Source organism: Schistocerca nitens, chromosome 9, assembly GCF_023898315.1.
Source record: "Schistocerca nitens isolate TAMUIC-IGC-003100 chromosome 9, iqSchNite1.1, whole genome shotgun sequence".
Classification (NCBI taxonomy): Eukaryota; Metazoa; Arthropoda; class Insecta; order Orthoptera; family Acrididae; genus Schistocerca; species Schistocerca nitens.
Genome location: NC_064622.1, coordinates 58,431,013 through 58,449,561, shown reverse-complemented (window position 1 = coordinate 58,449,561; position 18,549 = coordinate 58,431,013). Strand labels below are relative to the sequence as shown.

Here is an 18,549-nt window from a genome sequence, read left to right as displayed (position 1 = left end):
TGTTATGAAACTTCTTAGCAGATTAAGACTGTGTGCCAGACCAGGACTCAAGCCCTAGAGTTTTACCTTTCGTGGGAAAATGGTCTACCAACTGAGGTATCCAAGCATGACTCACGATGTGCCGCCGCAGCTTTAGTTTCTCCCGCACCTCAACTCCTTCCTTCTAAAATTCACCTAAGTTCCAGTCATACCTTGCAGGATTAGGATTCCTGGAAGAGAGAATATTAATAAGACGTGGCCTAGCCACAGAATGGCGGATTGTTTCCAAAATTAATTTTCACCTAGCAGCGGAGTGTGTGCTGATGTGAAACTTTCTGGCATATTAAAACTCTGTTCTTGATCTAAAATGTCCATGGTTCCTTGTTCCTTTCCTGGTCAAGCAAACAGTTTTAATCTGCCAGAAAGTGCCAGATCAACACACACTCCACTATGCTCATGTGAGGTACGTGCAGTCTCTTCAACTGAAAGTCCTTTCAGTAACAGAAACTGTATGCTACTGATAATTTTTCTTAACTACTTTTTATTGCATTTGAACAAGTCAAATACTTTTAAAAATGTAGGCAGTAATATTATTAGTCAGTAGTACATTATTATTGTTTTGTAGTAACATCAGTGTAATGTATAAAAGTAACTGTTTCCTTATAATGTAGTCCATTATTTTTATATCACTGTAGTGCAAATATGGATTAATATTCATAAACTGCAGTACTTTGTGAATGCTGATTACATTTCCTCCAACACTTCAGCTGTGATGTGCACTTCATTATAAAACTTACGTTTAGTGAACTACAGGTCTCCATAAATGGATTTATGTTGACTGTTTGCAAACAAGAGTGGCGATATGAATTACCTTTAGCATGTCATATTTTTGTCTACTTTCTGCAATATTTGTATTTATTTTGTTATACAAACCACAAACTGCCAAAAAGGAAAAATTGTGCTGCACATTTAACATATAAAATAATTCATTTGAAACCAATAAGGTCTGGCACAGAAAACTGAAAAGAAATATCTGAAAGAAGCCATATGCTGTGAATACCCATTATCTTTTATTTCCATTGCTAATCAAAATATAGGTTTGACATATTGTTATTTAATGTGTGCAAAGAGGCAGAATTCAGGAAACCAAACAGTATTCTGGGCTAATAAGTATATTATAAAGTGATGAATACAGTTAAACCAAATAAGAAATTCACTTCACAGCCAGTAACAAAGATCACAAGGGTATTGTAGTTCTCAGAGCAAGTAGATCAACAAGATGATAGGTAGAACAGTATAAATTCAGTTTGTGACATAATTTAATTAACTTTATTTTGCAATTAAAATAATAATTGTGTATTTAACTGTACAATTTAATTTACAGCATAGGTTGTATATAAACCGTACATTGATTTATGTTGCTAATTTTGGGCAATGTACTACAATTTTTGGGTTTCAAGATATTTACACCTATTTAAATTACACACAATAGAATACAAGTTATATTTAAAGATACAATGAAACATGGAGGACTGAAGAGAGTGGTCATCAATACAAGATATTTGTGTTCATTATAGCGATATAACACAGTACTTCAGAGATAGTCAATAGAAAAAAAATCTTCTTCAGGTACTGTGTAAATGCACAGGATGCTGCCAACCACTGGCTGGAAAAACGTGCTTCTTGAAATGTTGCATATACTCAGTGGATTGAACCAATTGGCAACCCAAGAGGAGTTTGATGATTGTATATTTTCCCATATAACATCAAGAGACAAAACTTTACACAAAAAAGAATTTCTTTAGAAAACGGCATTTTGTAAAAATTTCTTGTACATTCTGTAGACAACCTTGGCTTATTATACCAACTGACAGCCTCATGTTACACAAATCTTACTTTTAACTCATAGTTTTAATGTAATGATATATTGGTTATATGGTACAGCTGTTTTTAATTTAACTGTCGATAGTAATTTGTTTCCTTAAAAGTCCAATTTTCTCCAGGGCTTCAGTGACTACCTAGAAAAAATTTCAGGCAGTAATTTGATTAATTAGAGTTTCAGTAACTTGTTGTGAGCTATGTTCTTAATAATTCACTTTTGTAGCTGTTGTAATCTATAGAATCCAGCGTCTGTGTATGTAGGGTGTAAGTTATTTTTTTGTATTGAAATTGACTTTTCAGTTTGGGTGATATTTACTATCAACTAAGAAAAGTTAATACAGCCACGTGACTGTTTTTTTCTCATCACAGTAGAAGTAAGTTTTGAAGAATGAAGTGAAACACGATACAAAACGTATAGTTGCTATCCAGTGGTAAATGCATGAGAATAAATTTACAAAGTCATGACAATAATCATGACCAACATTGTCAGAAGTGAATCTGCACTAAATTAATTAATGAAGTAAACGTATTTAATATGTCGTTTATCTAGGCTTACTTGCATTATCTATTGAGTTTTGTCAGCTCAGAAAGTGTAATCATTCTGCAGTAGTGTGTTTCAGTGTGGTAATGTGTGAATCTTCCCCGTGCGTGCAACTTGGCGACACACTGTGGCTGAAGTCCTCTCAGCTGAGTACAGTTTTTCTTGCTGATTGACTTTGGGGAACAGAAACAACAGCACAGATTCCTTCAGCAGTAGGTCGCGTTTTCCTCTCTTCCTCCACCATCATCAACATTATTTTCGGCTACTGTTTCTTCGTGTTTGCCACAGAATATTATCACACTTTCAGTCCATAGAAAAATTGAGTCTTCAGTGCTTCATACCATGTAATGATCCCGAAAACTTTTAGTACAGAAGCCTACATATCTCCAGCTGCCCTTTGTCAGCGGATGACGGAAATGATGCTGTTACCGGCTCTCCACGCGATGCTAGCCAGTAACAGGAATATCAGTGTGTTTACTGCTCTATGTAACCACAGCAACCTACGAACAAAAACAAAATTAACTCTGAGAAATAACAAAATTACTTATTGAGTCATAGATCCAAATGTAAATTAAGAATTACATTACAAAAACAGATGGGAAGGCTATTTTGGCTGCATTAAACTTGATAGAACCACATTTCATGAAACCAGCAGATGAAACAATAAAAATAGCTCCCAAGCAAATAGTTCTCTCACACATTCAAGTTTGTACAGCTACAGACCCGTAGCACTCTATCGTACAGACGATAAAACCGCACGTTCAGATGGATTAAGTAATCCAGAATGAAATTTTCACTCTGCAGCGGAGTGTGCTCTGATGTGAAACTTCCTGGCAGATTAAAACTGTGTGCCCGACCGAGACTCGAACTCGGGACCTTTGCCTTTCGCGGGCAAGTGCTCTACCATCTGAGCTACCGAAGCACGACTCACGCCGGTACTCACAGCTTTACTTCTGACAGTATCTCGTCTCCTACCTTCCAAACTTTACAGAAGCTCTCCTGCGAACATTGCAGAACTAGCACTCCTGAAAGAAAGGATGCTGCGGAGACATGGCTTAGCCACAGCCTGGGGGATGTTTCCAGAATGAGATTTTCACTCTGCAGCGGAGTGTGTTCAAAAAATGGTTCAAATGGCTGTGAGCACTATGGGACTCAACTGCTGTGGTCATCAGTCCCCTAGAACTTGGAACTACTTAAACCTAACTAACCTAAGGACATCACACACATCCATGCCCGAGGCAGGATTCGAACCTGCGACCGTAGCAGTCGCACGGTTCCGGATTGCGGAGTGTGTGCTGATATGTTTCATATCAGCGCACACTCCGCTGCAGAGAGAAAATCTCATTCTGGAAAAATCCGCTGCAGAGTGAAAATCTCATTCTGGAAACCTCCCCCAGGCTGTGGCTAAGCCATGTCTCCGCAGTATCCTTTCTTTCAGGAGTGCTAGTTCTGCAAGGTTCGCAGGAGAGCTTCTGTAAAGTTTGGAAGTTAGGAGACGAGGTACTGGCAGAAGTAAAGCTGTGAGGACGGGGCGTGAGCTGTGCTTCGGTTGCTCAGATGGTAGAGCACTTGCCCGCGAAAGGCAAAGGTCCCGAGTTCGAGTCTCGGTCGGGCACACAGTTTTAATCTGCCAGGAAGTTTCAGGATTAAGTAATGTCTGTAAAAAATGACTACTGTACAGAAGTGAGTCGTATTTTGTACTTCAAAAATTAATGTTTGCAAATTTTGAACATGACAATTACATATGGCAGTGTACCACAATCTATGCGGTAGGCGAGAACTTTGAACGTTTTGAATTTGATGTAGTATCGTTGCATATAGGGTCAAGCACTAAATGACGTCGTAATGTCGTTTCAAGGGAAGCTCGTCCTGTATTATCGCGAAATAATGGAGAGAGTGCCACGAATATGATACACGAACTGGAGTGGCAGTCATTAAAACAAAGGCTTTTCTCCCTGCGGCAGAATCTTCTCATGAAATTTAGATCACCAACTTTCTCCTCAGAGGGTGAAAACATTTTGTTGGCGTCCCCCTGTATAGGGGAAAATGACCATCAAAATACAATAAGAGAAACCACAATTAACGTGCTAGGATTTAAGTGTTTGTTTTTCCCGCGCGCTATTCGAGAGTGGAACGGTAGAGAAGTAGCTTAAAGCTGGTTCGATGAACCCTGTGCCAGGCACTTAATTGCGAATTTCAGAGTAATCACGTAAATGTAGATATAGATGTAGAGATAGTAAATGATTACGGTACTACTACGTTGCTTATAAACAGAGCGAGCTGTTTAATGGCGTGTTTCGGGTGCCCTGTCCACTTGTCCTCGTTTTATTCACAATACTAGCTCACAAACCCGGCATGGCCCGGGTATGCATTTTGCCACTTTTCTATTAGAAACGAAAACAGAACAAAAATGAACTTTTTTTGTAACGTAATATCGAATAACTTTCATTTCCGTGTTTTCGCGAAAACACCTTTGAAAATGAGAAACAGTTTCTGTAAGCGGCGAACAGCTGCCTCGCGTGTCTCCAACGCTATTTTGTAAGCGTCTCCATGGCAACGCCTCGTCATTGCTCTATAGTCTGCTATGTTCTCGCCTATAGCCTTTTGCGCTTCGCATTGAAAGCTGGCGCAAGTTCTACCAGGTGTCAGGGGTTTCCGTAAGTTGACTTGACTGTAGGAGTGTCTTAATGGTAAAGAATAAATGTATTAAAATTTCATGCATGATGCGGCATTTTCTCACGCATTTCAGTGTCTGTGACGTCATATCTATTGAACTATGTGTCGTACTATGATATATTTATGTACATATATTCAACGGAATATGCAGATACTGCCTGCGAAACACGTTGCGGATACAGTTAATAGCACAGATGTAGTAAATTTAATCGTTATGTGTGATGCAACATATCTCCTGACTATGAGTCAGCAGTTGATGGCTGAAGTGTCACAGTTACGAAGAACAGAGGCCAACGATGGAAAAACTTTCTTGCTGACATCCAAATATGATGCTTAAAAACTGTATCACCCACAATTTCTTCACATTTTACAGTTAAATATATTAAATTAAGCGATTTTTAAAGAATTTAACAGCTTCTATATAGTAAAATGATTTAAAAAGGAGGTGTAATGAATGTAGATGACGTTGGAAGCACTGCTGACAAACATTTGCTGGCAAAAAAGGTCGATTCTATTTTTGTTTTAACAGATAGTGTTTTGTTTACTGTCAGCCTAACCTCACTTTCCCATTTCCTGTGCATATGCTCAGTACAATGTCTAATCGTGGTTGTAAAAACTCTGCTGACAGTCTTTGTTATGTTTGTGGTGAACTTGTGAATAAAAAACACCAAAGAAACATTACAGACTTTGTGAAAAAGGTTTATCTACCATACTTTGGATCTAAACTTGGTGATTAAGATAAATCTTGAGCGCCACATAAGGTATGTTATTTGTGTTGAAGAGCTGAGAAAATGGTCTAAAAAGGAGAAAAAGAGCCTTTAGATTTGCTGTTCCTATGATATGGAGCGAGCCAAGAAACCATTCCGATGATTGCTCCTTTTGCACTGTTGATTTTACTGGTCATAATTCGAAAAACAAGAAGATAATAAGCTACCCTAACCTTCCCTCCGCCATCTGACCAGTAGGGCATGGTGTAGATTTGCCGGTTCCTGAACCACCAGATGGTTTTAATTCGATTCCAACAGAAGTATTTTCTGATGTACAATCTGATTTAGAAGAACCAGATGATGAAGAATTCGATTGTAATGGAGAAAGTCTAGAGTCCAAACTGTATACTCAGATCGAGCTTAACTATTTGGTTAGGGATCTGGGCTTAACAAAAGAAAAAGCTGAATTGCTTGGCACTAGATTAAAAGAAAAGAACTTATGGGCAGTTGAAACGAGCATATACATATATAGAAAGACAGGGAGCAGCAATTTTCCAAGTTTTTTCAACAAGAAGGTGATTTAGTGTACTGCTCCGACATCCCAGTGTGATGAATGAGTTTGGTACTAAAAACAAAAAGGAAATTTGTTTATTGATTCATCCAAAATTAGTGATGGAAAAATGCTACCAAGGCTGCTGGAACACCAACATGATGGAGGACTACTGGTGGTCACTTCACCAAGAAGTTCAGCCAGCGACTCATCGTACAAAAAGCTACACAAGAAGCTTCAAAGAAAAAAGAGATAGAAAACACAAACCAATTCCAGCTGACAAGTAAAACCTCTATTAATGCATACCATTGTTTTAAATGGCTCACTGTAAATACAAACCATGCTTATGTTGCAACAAAACGTTTCATTAATTTCTCCATTTACCGTATAGCATAGGTTTTTTTACTATATAATAAAAAGACTCTCAGCCTCTTCAGCGACAGCCTACGTATATTTATAAGATAATTGAAATACGTAGGAAGGAAGACAATAAATGGTGTTTTTTTTGAAAACACGTGATCGGCAATATTTACAATTCTTACATAAAATGGCTAACAATAAATAGATTTTTTTTATGTCACAGTCGTGGAAAATATCTATGATTTTCAAAACATCTTTGATGATTTTATATCACAGTTAAAATATACAGTAGTTGCTGGTGATAATGTGAATAATGCTATGGCGTAATGGTGAATATGGTGATACATGAAACTGATGATGATCATGAACGATGGTGGAATGATGACTATGGCTATGGGGGCTTCCAGAACGGCAGGTAGCAACTAAAAGTGAGCAAGGGGGAGGAAGAAAATGGAAGGAAGGTGTAAAGTGGAGGATTGTGACTAGGGACGGGAAGAGAGGTATATCTCGGGACGGATTTCGTCGCTGGATAGTAGGAGTTGTTGATATTCAGGCCTGATATGGTGGATACGACACATAGGCGGATGGAAGGTGGATTATGGATGTAAGAGCGGAGTAGGGTACATGCATTGGTGATTAGTGGATGGGACACTGGTGTCGCGACTGAGTTTTGAGGTTTATGTATTTGATTAGAAGGTGCTCTAGGAAGAGAGGAAGGCTTGACAAGTGAAGGAGTTGATACAGGATGCAAAGTGAGGAAGGTAGGCGGATGCAGAAGGCGAGGCGAAGCGCGTGTCTTCCTAGCATTTCAAGGTACCTATAGAACTTAGGAGGGCGGAGATCCAAGCAACGGGGAGATATAGGAAGATGGGGTGGATGAGGAATTTATAGGTGAGTATATTGATAGAAAGATGTAGACCCCAAGTGCGATCTGTTATTAGTTTTAGTCAGTTTCGAGCTTTGTGCTACATGGTAAGGAGGTGTTGCATTCCATGTTAGTTTTCTGTTGAGGGTTAGTTCTAAACACTTTATGGCGTTGTTCAGAGGGACGGGTTGGTTGTTGATGGAGAGTCGGAAATATCCACGACGGAAACGAAACGTGATGCAACCAAAGATAGTAGCTTGGCTATTCTGTGGATTTACTTGAAGTTGACAAATGTTCCAGCTTCCAACCAGGAAATTCAACTGGCGGTGGAGGGAGGTATTGGAGAGTTGGAGGGTGTAGTGAATGGTGACGTGGGCGGTGTCGTCAGCATGTTGTAGGAAGTATGTGGGGAATGGTGGTTTGGGAATGTCTGCAGTGTAGAGGATGTAAAAGACAGGCCACAGGACAGGGCTTTGAGGCACACCTTTCTAATTAATTCTATAACAGTCTGGCATCAGCGATATAGGTTTTCTGTCATAGTTTTAGATATAGAATGACAATTATTGAACTACATGAAATAAAGTCATCATAACTTGTGTACGGTTTGGGTTGGGACGTTAAACCTGCACGTTTGGTCACAGGGCATGAAGGGAATTAGCATGCACATGCATGGTTTGGTTTAGCGGTGAAGCCCACCTTCATTTGGATGGGTTGGTCAATAAGCAAAATTGGCATATTTGGGGGACTGAGAATCCGCATTTCGCGATCGAGAATTCTCTTCACAATCAGCGGGTGACTGCGTGGTGTACAGTGTCCAGTCACCAAATAATCGGTGCGATATTCCTTAATGGCACAGTGACTACCGTATGGTATGTGAAGGTTTTGTAAGACGTGGTCTCCTAACCTTCATTCCTTACATATTCCGCCCTCACAATCATATTCCGCACATCAAGACGCCTCATTGGAACCCAGAATTCATGTAAACGATACGCAAATAACAAGTAAGCGCACCATGGTTGAAATACTCGAGGCTGGCGTACACACATACATTCCAGACACGACAGTCACAGGAGCTTTTCGTTTGAGAGAGGCAGACCACATGCTGGGAGGTCGGTCCCTTCAGAGGACGAGTCAACCTCGGCCGCCCATGGAGCGGACAGCGATTGCATGAGTGAAAGGGGAGAACGACCCCGTGTTCAGCTTCAAAACAAATTCCACTACATTGTGTGGGATTGCCCAGCCTACGCATTCTTTACAAACATAGCATGCAGTTTCAGAGGTTTTCACAGGGAGACAGCAAACGCCAAACGCCGATGCTACAGATTTCCAGATTGGTCGCCTTAAATGAAACGTCATTCTCCCATTTTAGAAGAGCAATGCTGATTGGCAGACGATATTCCTGACGTCTTGAGCTGAAGGAGTAATGGAAGAGACTGGAAGATATACTCCTTCACGTCTGGCGTGGAGAGGGGCCATTCTGTTGTCGCTCTTGGAGCGAGAACACGTAACGAGAGCGTGTGCGCTCGTACATGTACTCAAAGAGAGAGGAACAAGTCTCTCCTCAGTACTGCACTGGGAGAGCACCTCTGTCGAGAGCGAATCAGAGTGCGTCTCTGTATTAAGTCCTTGCGATTAAGTGTTGTTCACTGTGTTGGCCGCCACACTTATTGTGCGGTGTGAATTGACAGAGTTATGGTTAAACGCCTGTGAGCGAATTTTTAAGTGGCATCGTGGTGGACTGGTTATGTGATCGGTGTACCACGCCAATAGTTAGACTGGGGGCGAATAGGAGTCCTTGACTTCATCGAGGCGTAGGGAGAGTTTGATTGGCAAAGGTCAATCCAGACAGAACGAGACTTATCTTATTTGTCAGCAGCGAGTGGCGCAGACAGCAGTTATCGCAGCTTACGCTATTGTGCGCTACAGGTCTTGCGAGCCCCATATTTCCTCCACAACAGTACACTTCACTGCATTTCACACGCAACAGCCTCGACCGTACCTAGCAACATTCTAACGGATAATTATTCAAGTTGAATAGGCGCGGCTCTCAGCCATTCTGCCAAGTCAATAACAATCTTAAACTTTGTATAGAAATTTCATTAGCAAATCCTATCCTTGAGAGGTTACTTCACATTCCGAAAAGAGCCAGGATATAACTTGTTCAATTCATAACTAAAAGTGCCATTGTGTTTTCTCTGAATTTTTGCAAAAAAAAAAAAAAAAATAATTTTTGTTAGTTTCATGTTTTTCTTACACTAACTAGCACTACTCGAGTACCCAAGTATTCCACTATTTGCGTAAGACATTTTGTGAATTTTTGTGTCATTTCCTTACAGCGGACGACTCCAGAAGATTTTTATTGCTGAAAGTTTTTGAGGCAGTTCTCTTTAGAACGTTAGGAGCATCTGTCTGACTCTGTAGTAGTGTGGGGGTGGAAATTGCATCTTGCTGGAGCCACAGGGTAATGGGTACATCTCAGATTAATCCGTTTCGCAGAATGACAGAGTGGTACCCACACGCTCACAGTTTCGGAAGATGATTTCGTCCCCATTACCCAAAGTGACCCTGATTTTGACGACATGTGGTTCATGCAAGACGGGAATCAACCCCAACGAAGCAGGATAGTGTTTGATATCCTGGAGGAGGATTCTGGGGCCCGCATTCCGGCTCTGGGGTAGCCAGGGGCCACTGGCACGGGGCTCCATTGGCCGCCATATTCTCCGGATCTGAACACATACGACTCCTTTTTGTGGGACTGTATTACAGGCAAGGTGTACAGAAATAATCCCAAAACATTTGATGAGCTGAAAACAGCCATTCAGAAGGTCATCGACAGGATCGATGTTCCGACACTCATCGGGTCATGCAGAATTTCGATATTCGTCTACGCCACATCATCGCCAATCACGGCAGGCATACCTGTAGTGACGAAACTTCCTGTCAGATTAAAACTGTGTGCCGGACCTAGACTAGAACTCGGGACCTTTCCCTTTCGCGGGCAAGTGCTCTACCAACTAAGCTACCCAAATACGAGTTGGTAGAGCACTTGCCCGCGAAAGGCAAAAGTCCCGAGTTCGAGTCTCGGTCCGGCACACAGCTTTAATCTGCCAGGAAGTTTCGTATCAGCGCACACTCCGCTGCAGAGTGAAAATCTCATTCTGGTATCTGAAGTGACGTTTACATGTTGAATAAAGTTTCAGCCCGCCGAATTTTGTAGCTAATTTATGTTGTTTTTTTTTCACATAGTTCAATAATGCCTGTAACGTTATTGGGAAGAGTGGTCGGTCAGTAAAGTAGTATTAGTAAAAAACATTCTCCATCGCAAAGCCATTTATTAAAATATAACTGGTTTCGGCCAAATTCAGGTAATGCACCATCAGGCTGGCGACGTCTGGAACAGTTGTGCTGAGCCCAGGCACAAAACCGAGCATTTTTGCTACTGCGTGTTCCAAGGGTCTACCGTCGCTACCGGTGTTCCAAGGGTCATTATCGTCAGCTGGATGGTGCATTTTCTGAAGATGGCCTACTACTGAAGGCCGAAACCGGTCATACTTTAATAAATGCCTTTTTTTACCAGTTTTAGTGTAATATTGCACATCAGATCGAGGACCGTTCCTGAGGATGGGAACAGTGAACCACTCGAACTCTAGTGCCGGCTGACCTCCTCCAGCGCCTCCTGGCGGCGGGCACCGTGTCCATCTCGTCCTTGAGCAGCAGACGGCGGGTGCCGCGCACGTAGTGGTAGAAGTACTCGTCCCAGTCGAAGCCGCGCATGTCGAACGGCAGCAGCTTGCGGTCCTCGCTCGACAGCCGCGCCCACAGCGCCTTCGTCTGTGAGTTGTCGAAGTCCCAGTGGTGCGTCGCGAACGGCGCGCACACGTCGATGAAGCGGTGGATCTTGCGGTAGCCTCGCATCAGCCTGTTGTCGGGGAAAAACACACGGGCTATGTACACTACTATCCATAAAAATTGCTACACCGAGAAGAAATGCAGATGATAAACGGGTATTCCTTGGACAAATATATTATACAAGAACTGACATGTGATTACATTTTCACGCAATTTGGGTGCATAGATCCTGAAAACTCAGTACCCAGAACAACCACCTCTGGCCGTAATAACGACCTTAATACGCCTGGGCATTGAGTCAAACAGAGCTTGGATGGCCTGTAAAGGTACAGCTGACCATACATCTTCAACACGATACCACAGTTCATCAAGAGCAGTGACTGGCGTATTGTGACGAGCCACTTGCTCGGCCACCATTGACCAAACGTTTTCAGTTGGTGAGAGAGCTGGAGAATGTGCTGGCCAGGGCAGCAGTCGAACATTTTCTGTATCCAGAAAGGCCCGTACAGCACCTGCAACATGCGGTCGAGCATTATCCTGCTGAAATGTAGGGTTTCGCAGGGATCGAATGAAGGGTAAAGCCACGGGACGTAACACATCTGAAATGTAACGTCCACTGTTCAAAGTGCCGTCAATGCGAACAAGAGGTGACCGAAACGTGTAACCAATGGCACCCCATACCATCACGCCGGGTGATACGCCAGTACGGCGATGACCAATACACGCTTCCAATGTGCGTTCACCGCGATGTGGCCAAACATGGATGCGACCATCATGATGCTGTAAACAGAACCTGGATTCATCCTAAAAAATGACGTTCTGCCATTCGTGCACCCAGGTTCATCGTTGAGTACACCATCACAGGCGCTCCTGCCTGTGATGCACCGACAAGGGTAACCGCAGCCATGGTCTCCGAGCTGATAGTCCATGCTGCTGCAAACGTCGTCGAACTGTTCGTGCAGATGGTTGTTGTCTTGCGAACGTCCCCATCTGTTGGCTCAGGGATCGAGACGTGGCTGCACGATCCGTTACAGCCATGCGGATAAGATGCCTGTCATCTCGACTGCTAGTGATACGATGCCGTTGGGATCCAGCACGGCGTTCCGTATTACCCTCCTGAACCCATCGATTCCTTATTCTGCTAACAGTCATTGGATCTCGACCAACGCGAGCAGCAATGTCGCGATACGATAAACCGCAATCGCGATAGGCTACAATCCGACCTTTATCAAAGTCGGAAACATGATGGTACGCGTATCTCCTCCTTACACGTGGCATCACAACAACGTTTCACAAGGCAACGCCGGTGAACTGCTGTTTGTGTATGAGAAATCGGTTGGAAACTTTCCTCATGTCAGCGCGTTGTAGGTGTCGCCACCAGCGTGATTGCTCTGAAAAGCTAATCATTTGCATATCACAGCATCATCTTCCTGTCGGTTAAATTTCGCGACTGTAGCACATCATCTTTGTGGTGTAGCAATTTTAATGGCCAGTAGTGTGTATCATCTTTTTCCTTCCATTGCAATGACTCTATCGTAAACCTTCTCGTAATCTAAAAAAAGGCGCAAAACAATTTTTCATTAATTGTTTAACAACATATCTCTATTAGAACACGGCCTTCACTTTCCGATAAACATTTTCTTCCTGTACCATTTTCTGCTATTCATTAAAAATTTTATGGAGGCATTTAATTTGTGGATGATATTCAGCACTGATACCCATGCTGTCTTCAGTCCAAAGACTGGCTTGATGAAGCTTTCCACGCTCCTCTGTCCTCCACAAGCCTTCTCACCTACGCATAGCTATTGCAGCCCACATCCATTTCAACCTGTTGCTACATGCATGCCTAGTTATCAACAATTTTTGCTTCCAGCACTTTCTTCCACTATCAAATTAACTATTCCATGATACATCAGAATGCATCGTATGTATCGATCCCTGCTCCATAAATTTCATTTTCCTCTAATTCGATTCAGTGCCATTTCACGTCAGCATTGTTCTATGGCACCATATTTCAGAAGGTTCTCTTTTTTGTCTGAGCTTCTTGTCATCCATGTTTACCATCCATATAAGGCTGATCTTCAGATTAACACCTTCAGATAACACTCCACTTAATTCGATGTTAACAATTTCCTCGTCTTCAGAAATAAATTTGTTGCTATAGCCAATTTGCATTTTAACAGCGTCTCTACTTCGGCCATCACCACTTAGTCGCCAACAGAAAACACAACTGCTACTATTAGTGTTTCATTACCTCGTATAAACCCCATAGCAGTGTCTGATTTAATTCGACACATTCCACTATCCTTGTTTTATTTTCGTTCATATTCATCTTGTAAACTATTTTCAAGACACTACCTATTTCATTCAGATGATTTTTCAAGTTCTTTGCCATGTCTGCCAGAATTACAGTCGCATCGGCAAACCATAAGTTTCAATTCTACGTATTTCTTCTCGCTCAACTTTAGTCCCCTTGCCAAATTTCTCCTTGGTTTTCTTTACAGCCTGTACTGATTGAGTAACATCAGGGGTAGGTTGCAATCCCGGTTGATTCTCTTTTCAGCCACTGCTTTCTTTTCATATCCTTCGCCTCTCATAACTGCAGTCTGGTTCTGTGCAACTGTATATTGTTCTCGTTCCCCTGTATTTTATCTCCGCTACCTTCACAGTTTCAAAAAGTGTATTCCAACCAACGTCATCAGAAACTTTCCCAAAGTATACAATGCAATATGCAGTGGTGTGCCACTGTCACATTACTTATTTTTGGCTCCATTTTCTTTTTATATTAATTATGTTAACCACTCTGCGTTCATTAAGAATATTATTAGACACCAGATGTATACATATTGTATAAAACTCTATCCCAGTTTCAGACTTACGTATTTTATAATTTCGATGTTAATAGTATTTGCAGATGCTTTCCTTTTTTTCAGTTTCTTCAAATATACCACGTTACTGATATCAATAAACTGTGGACTTCAACTGAGAACTATTTTCACATGGAGCATACAGGAGATTATGATACTGAGGTTCCACTCAGCTGTGTCTCTTTACTGTATCTGCAATCGATTTCTAGGCCTTTAAGGGTTCATCTCAGGCATCCCTCTATCAATATAAAACAATTTACAGTTTTCTATATTGTATTTAAGATGCGTAACCTACATACGTATATATAATCCCTACAACCGTAGCGTAGGTCTAAAACTGTTTCAACAGGTCACCTCCTGAAAAAAGCATATTTAATAGGAATACATCAACGACGTGAAACTGGTGGAGACTAGAAATGAATAAGGCAACATTGTAATCCCAGTATTCTAATCAATGAGTTGTATAGATAGAAAGTTGATTCAGAGTGCGTACAACACCTCCCACTGATGTCTCGCTAACCATACACAAGAAATAATGTGATTATTAATGGTTAGGGTATCTTGCCTTTAATTAGGGCTAAGACATCCGGCACATCTTTTGTTTCTACATCTATGTATCAACTGCAAATACGGTACAGCGTGCTTGAAACATTCTACACACATCAAAAAAAATTTTTCCACAACCTCGGTTCCGAGACTTCCGGAACCTATACAGAAAATTGGAACAGAGATCAACATAAACATCATTTCCGCACTTTTCATGGCTCATGAAAACCACACATTCCATGTTGTACCACCATACAGCGAGACCTTCAGAGGCGGTGGTCCACATTGCTGTACACACCGGTACCTGTAATACCCTGTAGCACGTCCTCTTGCATCGACGCATTCCTGTATTCGTCGTGGCATACTATCCACAATTTCATCAAGGCACTGTTGGTCCAGATTGTCCCACACCTCAACGGCGATTTGGCGTAGATCCCTCAGAGTGGTTGGCGGGTCGCGTCGTCCATAAACACCCCTTTTCAATCTATCCCAGGCATGTTCGATAGGTTTCATATCCTGAGAACATGCTGGCCACTCTAGTCGAGTGAAGTCGTTATCCTGAAGGAAGTCATTCGCAAGATGTGCACGACGGCGGCGCGAATTGTCGTCCATGAAGACGAATGCCCCGCCAATACGCTACCGATATGGTTGCACTATCGGTCGGAGGATGGCATTCACGTATCGTACAGCCGTTACGGCGCCTCCCATAACCACCAGCGGCGTAAGTCGGCCCCACATAATGACACCCCGAAACAACAAGGAACCTCCACTTCGCTGCACTCGCTGGATAGTGTGTCTAAGGCGTTCAGCCTGACCGGGTTGCCTCCAAACACGTCAACGACGATTGTCTGGTTGAAGGCATATGCAACAATCATCGGTCAAGAGAACGTGATGCCAGTCCTGAGCTGTCCATTCGGCATGTTGTTGGGTCCATCTCTACCGCACTGTGTGGTGTCGTGGTTGCGAAGATGGACGAAAAATTGATTCAAATGGCTCTGAGCACTATGGGACTTAACATCTGAGGTCATCAGTCCCCTAGAACTTATAACTACCTAAACTTAACTAACCTAAGGACATCACACACATCCATGCCTGCGAGCGTAGCGGTAGCGCGGTTCCAGACTGAAGCGCCTAGAACCACACGGTCACAACGGCCGGCGAAGATGGACGCCATGGACGTCGGGAGTGAAGTTGTGCCTCATACAGCCTGTTGCGCACAGTTTGAGTCGTAACACGGCGTCTTGTGACTGCACGAAAAGCATTATTCAACATGGTGGCGTTGCTGTCAGTGTTCGTTCGAGCCATAATTTGTAGGTAGCGGTTCATCCACTGCAGTAGTAGCCCTTGGGCGGCCTGAGCGAGGCATGTCATCGACAGCTCCTGTCTCTCTGCGTCTCCTCCATGTCCGAACAACATCGCTTTGGTTCTCTCCGAGACGCCTGGACACTTCCCTTGTTGACAGCCCTTCCTGGCACAAAGTAACAATGCGGACGCGATTGAACCGCGGTATTGACCGTCTAGGCATGGTTGAACTACATACAACAAGAGCCGTGTACCTCCTTCCTGGTGGAATGGCTGGAACTGATCGCTGTCGGACCCCCTCCGTCTAAGAGGCGCTGCTCATGCATGGTTGTTTACATCTTTGAGCGGGTTTAGCGACGTCTTTGAGCAGTCAAAGGGACTGTGTCTGTGATACAACATCCACAGCCAACGTCTATTTCAAGGAGTTCTGGGAACCAGGGTGATGCAATACTTTTTTTGATGTGTGTACTTTCATCGAACGACATATTTCGTTAGCCTCCAATGCTGTTCACACAATTAATTTGACAAGAGTAACATATATTACTGTGTGTATAATATTTTTTTATGGACGGTATCTGAAAGGAGGATAATGGAATGTAGTGCAACTAAATCAGGTGACGCTCAGGGAATTAGATTAGGAAACGAGGCACTTAAAGTAGTAGACGAATTTTTCTACTTGGGCAGCAAAATAACTAATGATGGCCGAAGTAGAGAGGATATAAAATGTAGACTGGCAAAGAGAAGAAAAACGTTTCTGAAGAAGAGAAATTTGCTAACATCAAATATTAATTTAAATTTAAGGAAGTCTGTTCTGTAAGTATTTGTATCGAACGTAGCCATGTATACAAGTGAAAATGGACGATAAACATTTTAGATAAAAGAGAAGCTTTTGAAGTCTGGTGCTACAGAATAATTCTGAAGATGAGATGCGTAGATCACGTAACTAATCAGGAGGTGCAATATTGGAGGGAAAAGAAATTTGTGGCACACCCTGACTACGAGAAGGGATAGGTTGTTAGGTCCCATTCTGAGAGAGCAAGGGATCAGCAATTTAGTACTGGCGGTAAGTGTGTGGGGTAAAAATCCTAGATGGAGGCCAAGAGACAAATACAGTAAGCAGATTAAGAAGCATGTAGGCTATAGTAGTTATTCGAAAACGAAGAGGCTTGCTCAGGACAAAGTAGTATGGAGACCTGCATCAAACCAGTCTTAGGACTGAAGTCCAAAACAGCTACAACAACAATATTTTAATTTCCTAAATATCACAGTTTTTGTCGCTGCTCATTCCTTTTATCTTCCCTGAAAAATAATTGTTATACACTGAAGCGACAAAGAAACTGGTATAGGCATGCGTATTCAAATACAGAGATATGTAAACAGGCAGAACACGGCGCTGCGGTCTGCAACGCCTAAATAAGACAACAAGTGTTTGGCGCAGTTGTTAGATCGGTTACAGTTGCTACAATGGCAGGTTGTCAACATTTAAGTGAGTTTGAACGTGGTGTTATTGTCAGAACACGAGCGATGAGACACAGCATCTTCGAGACAGCGATGAAGTCAGGATTTTTCCATACGACCATTTCACGAGTGTACCGTGAATATCAGAAATCCGCCAAAAGATCAAATCTCCTAAATCGTTGCGGCCGGAAAGAGATACTACAAGAATGGGACCAACGACGACTGAAGAGAATCATTCACCGTGACAGAAGTTCAACCCTTTCGCAAATTGCTACAGATGTCAATGCTGGGGCATCAAAAAGTGTCAGCGTGCAAACCATTCAACGAAACATCACCGATATTGGCTTTCCGAGCCGAAGACCCAGTTACGTACCTTTGATGATTGCACGACACAAAGCTTTACGCCTCGTTTGGGCCCATCAACACCGACAGTGGACTGTTGATGACTGGAAACCTGTTTCCTGGTCGGACGAGTCTCGTTCCAAATTGTATCGAGTGGGTGGACGTGTACGGGTATGGAGACAACCTCACGAATCCACGGACCCTGCATGTCGGCAAGGGACTCTTCAAGCTAGTGGAGGCTCTGTAATGGCGTGGGGCGTGTGCAGTTGGAGTGATACGGTACCCTTGATACGTCTAGATACGACTCTGACAGGTGACACGTACGTAAGCATCCGGTCCGATCACCTGAATCCATTCATGTCCAATTGTGCATAGCGACGGACTTGGGCAAAAGCAGCAGGACAATGCGATACTGCAAACGTCCAGAATTCCTACTGAGTGGCTCCAGGAACACTCCTCTGAGATTAAACACTTCCGCTCACCACCGAACTCCTCAGACATGAACATTATTGAGCATATCTGGGATGCCTTGCAGAGTGCTGTTCAGAAGAGATCTACACCCCTCGTACTCTTACGGATTTATGGTCAGTCCTTCAGGATTTATTGTGTCAGTTCTCTCAAGGACT

General features: G+C 42.6%; 1 protein-coding gene across 4 annotated transcripts in view; it reads right to left on the bottom strand.

Annotated features, from left to right (window-relative positions):
- Positions 1-1,085: 1,085 nt before the first annotated feature.
- The window catches only part of LOC126203282 (fatty acyl-CoA reductase wat-like), a 236,390-nt gene continuing 218,926 nt past the window's right edge, over positions 1,086-18,549 (bottom strand). For 2 of the 4 annotated variants that reach the window (XM_049937539.1, XM_049937538.1), the window contains 2 exons: positions 11,221-11,478; positions 1,088-2,901 (listed from right to left, as the gene is read on the bottom strand). In XM_049937539.1, the coding sequence (XP_049793496.1) occupies positions 2,802-2,901; positions 11,221-11,478 (358 nt within the window). In that variant the 3' untranslated portion in view covers positions 1,088-2,801. Of the gene's footprint in view, positions 2,902-11,220; positions 11,479-18,549 lie in introns of all 4 variants that reach the window. The other 2 variants (XM_049937540.1, XM_049937537.1) reach the window with 2 other exon arrangements.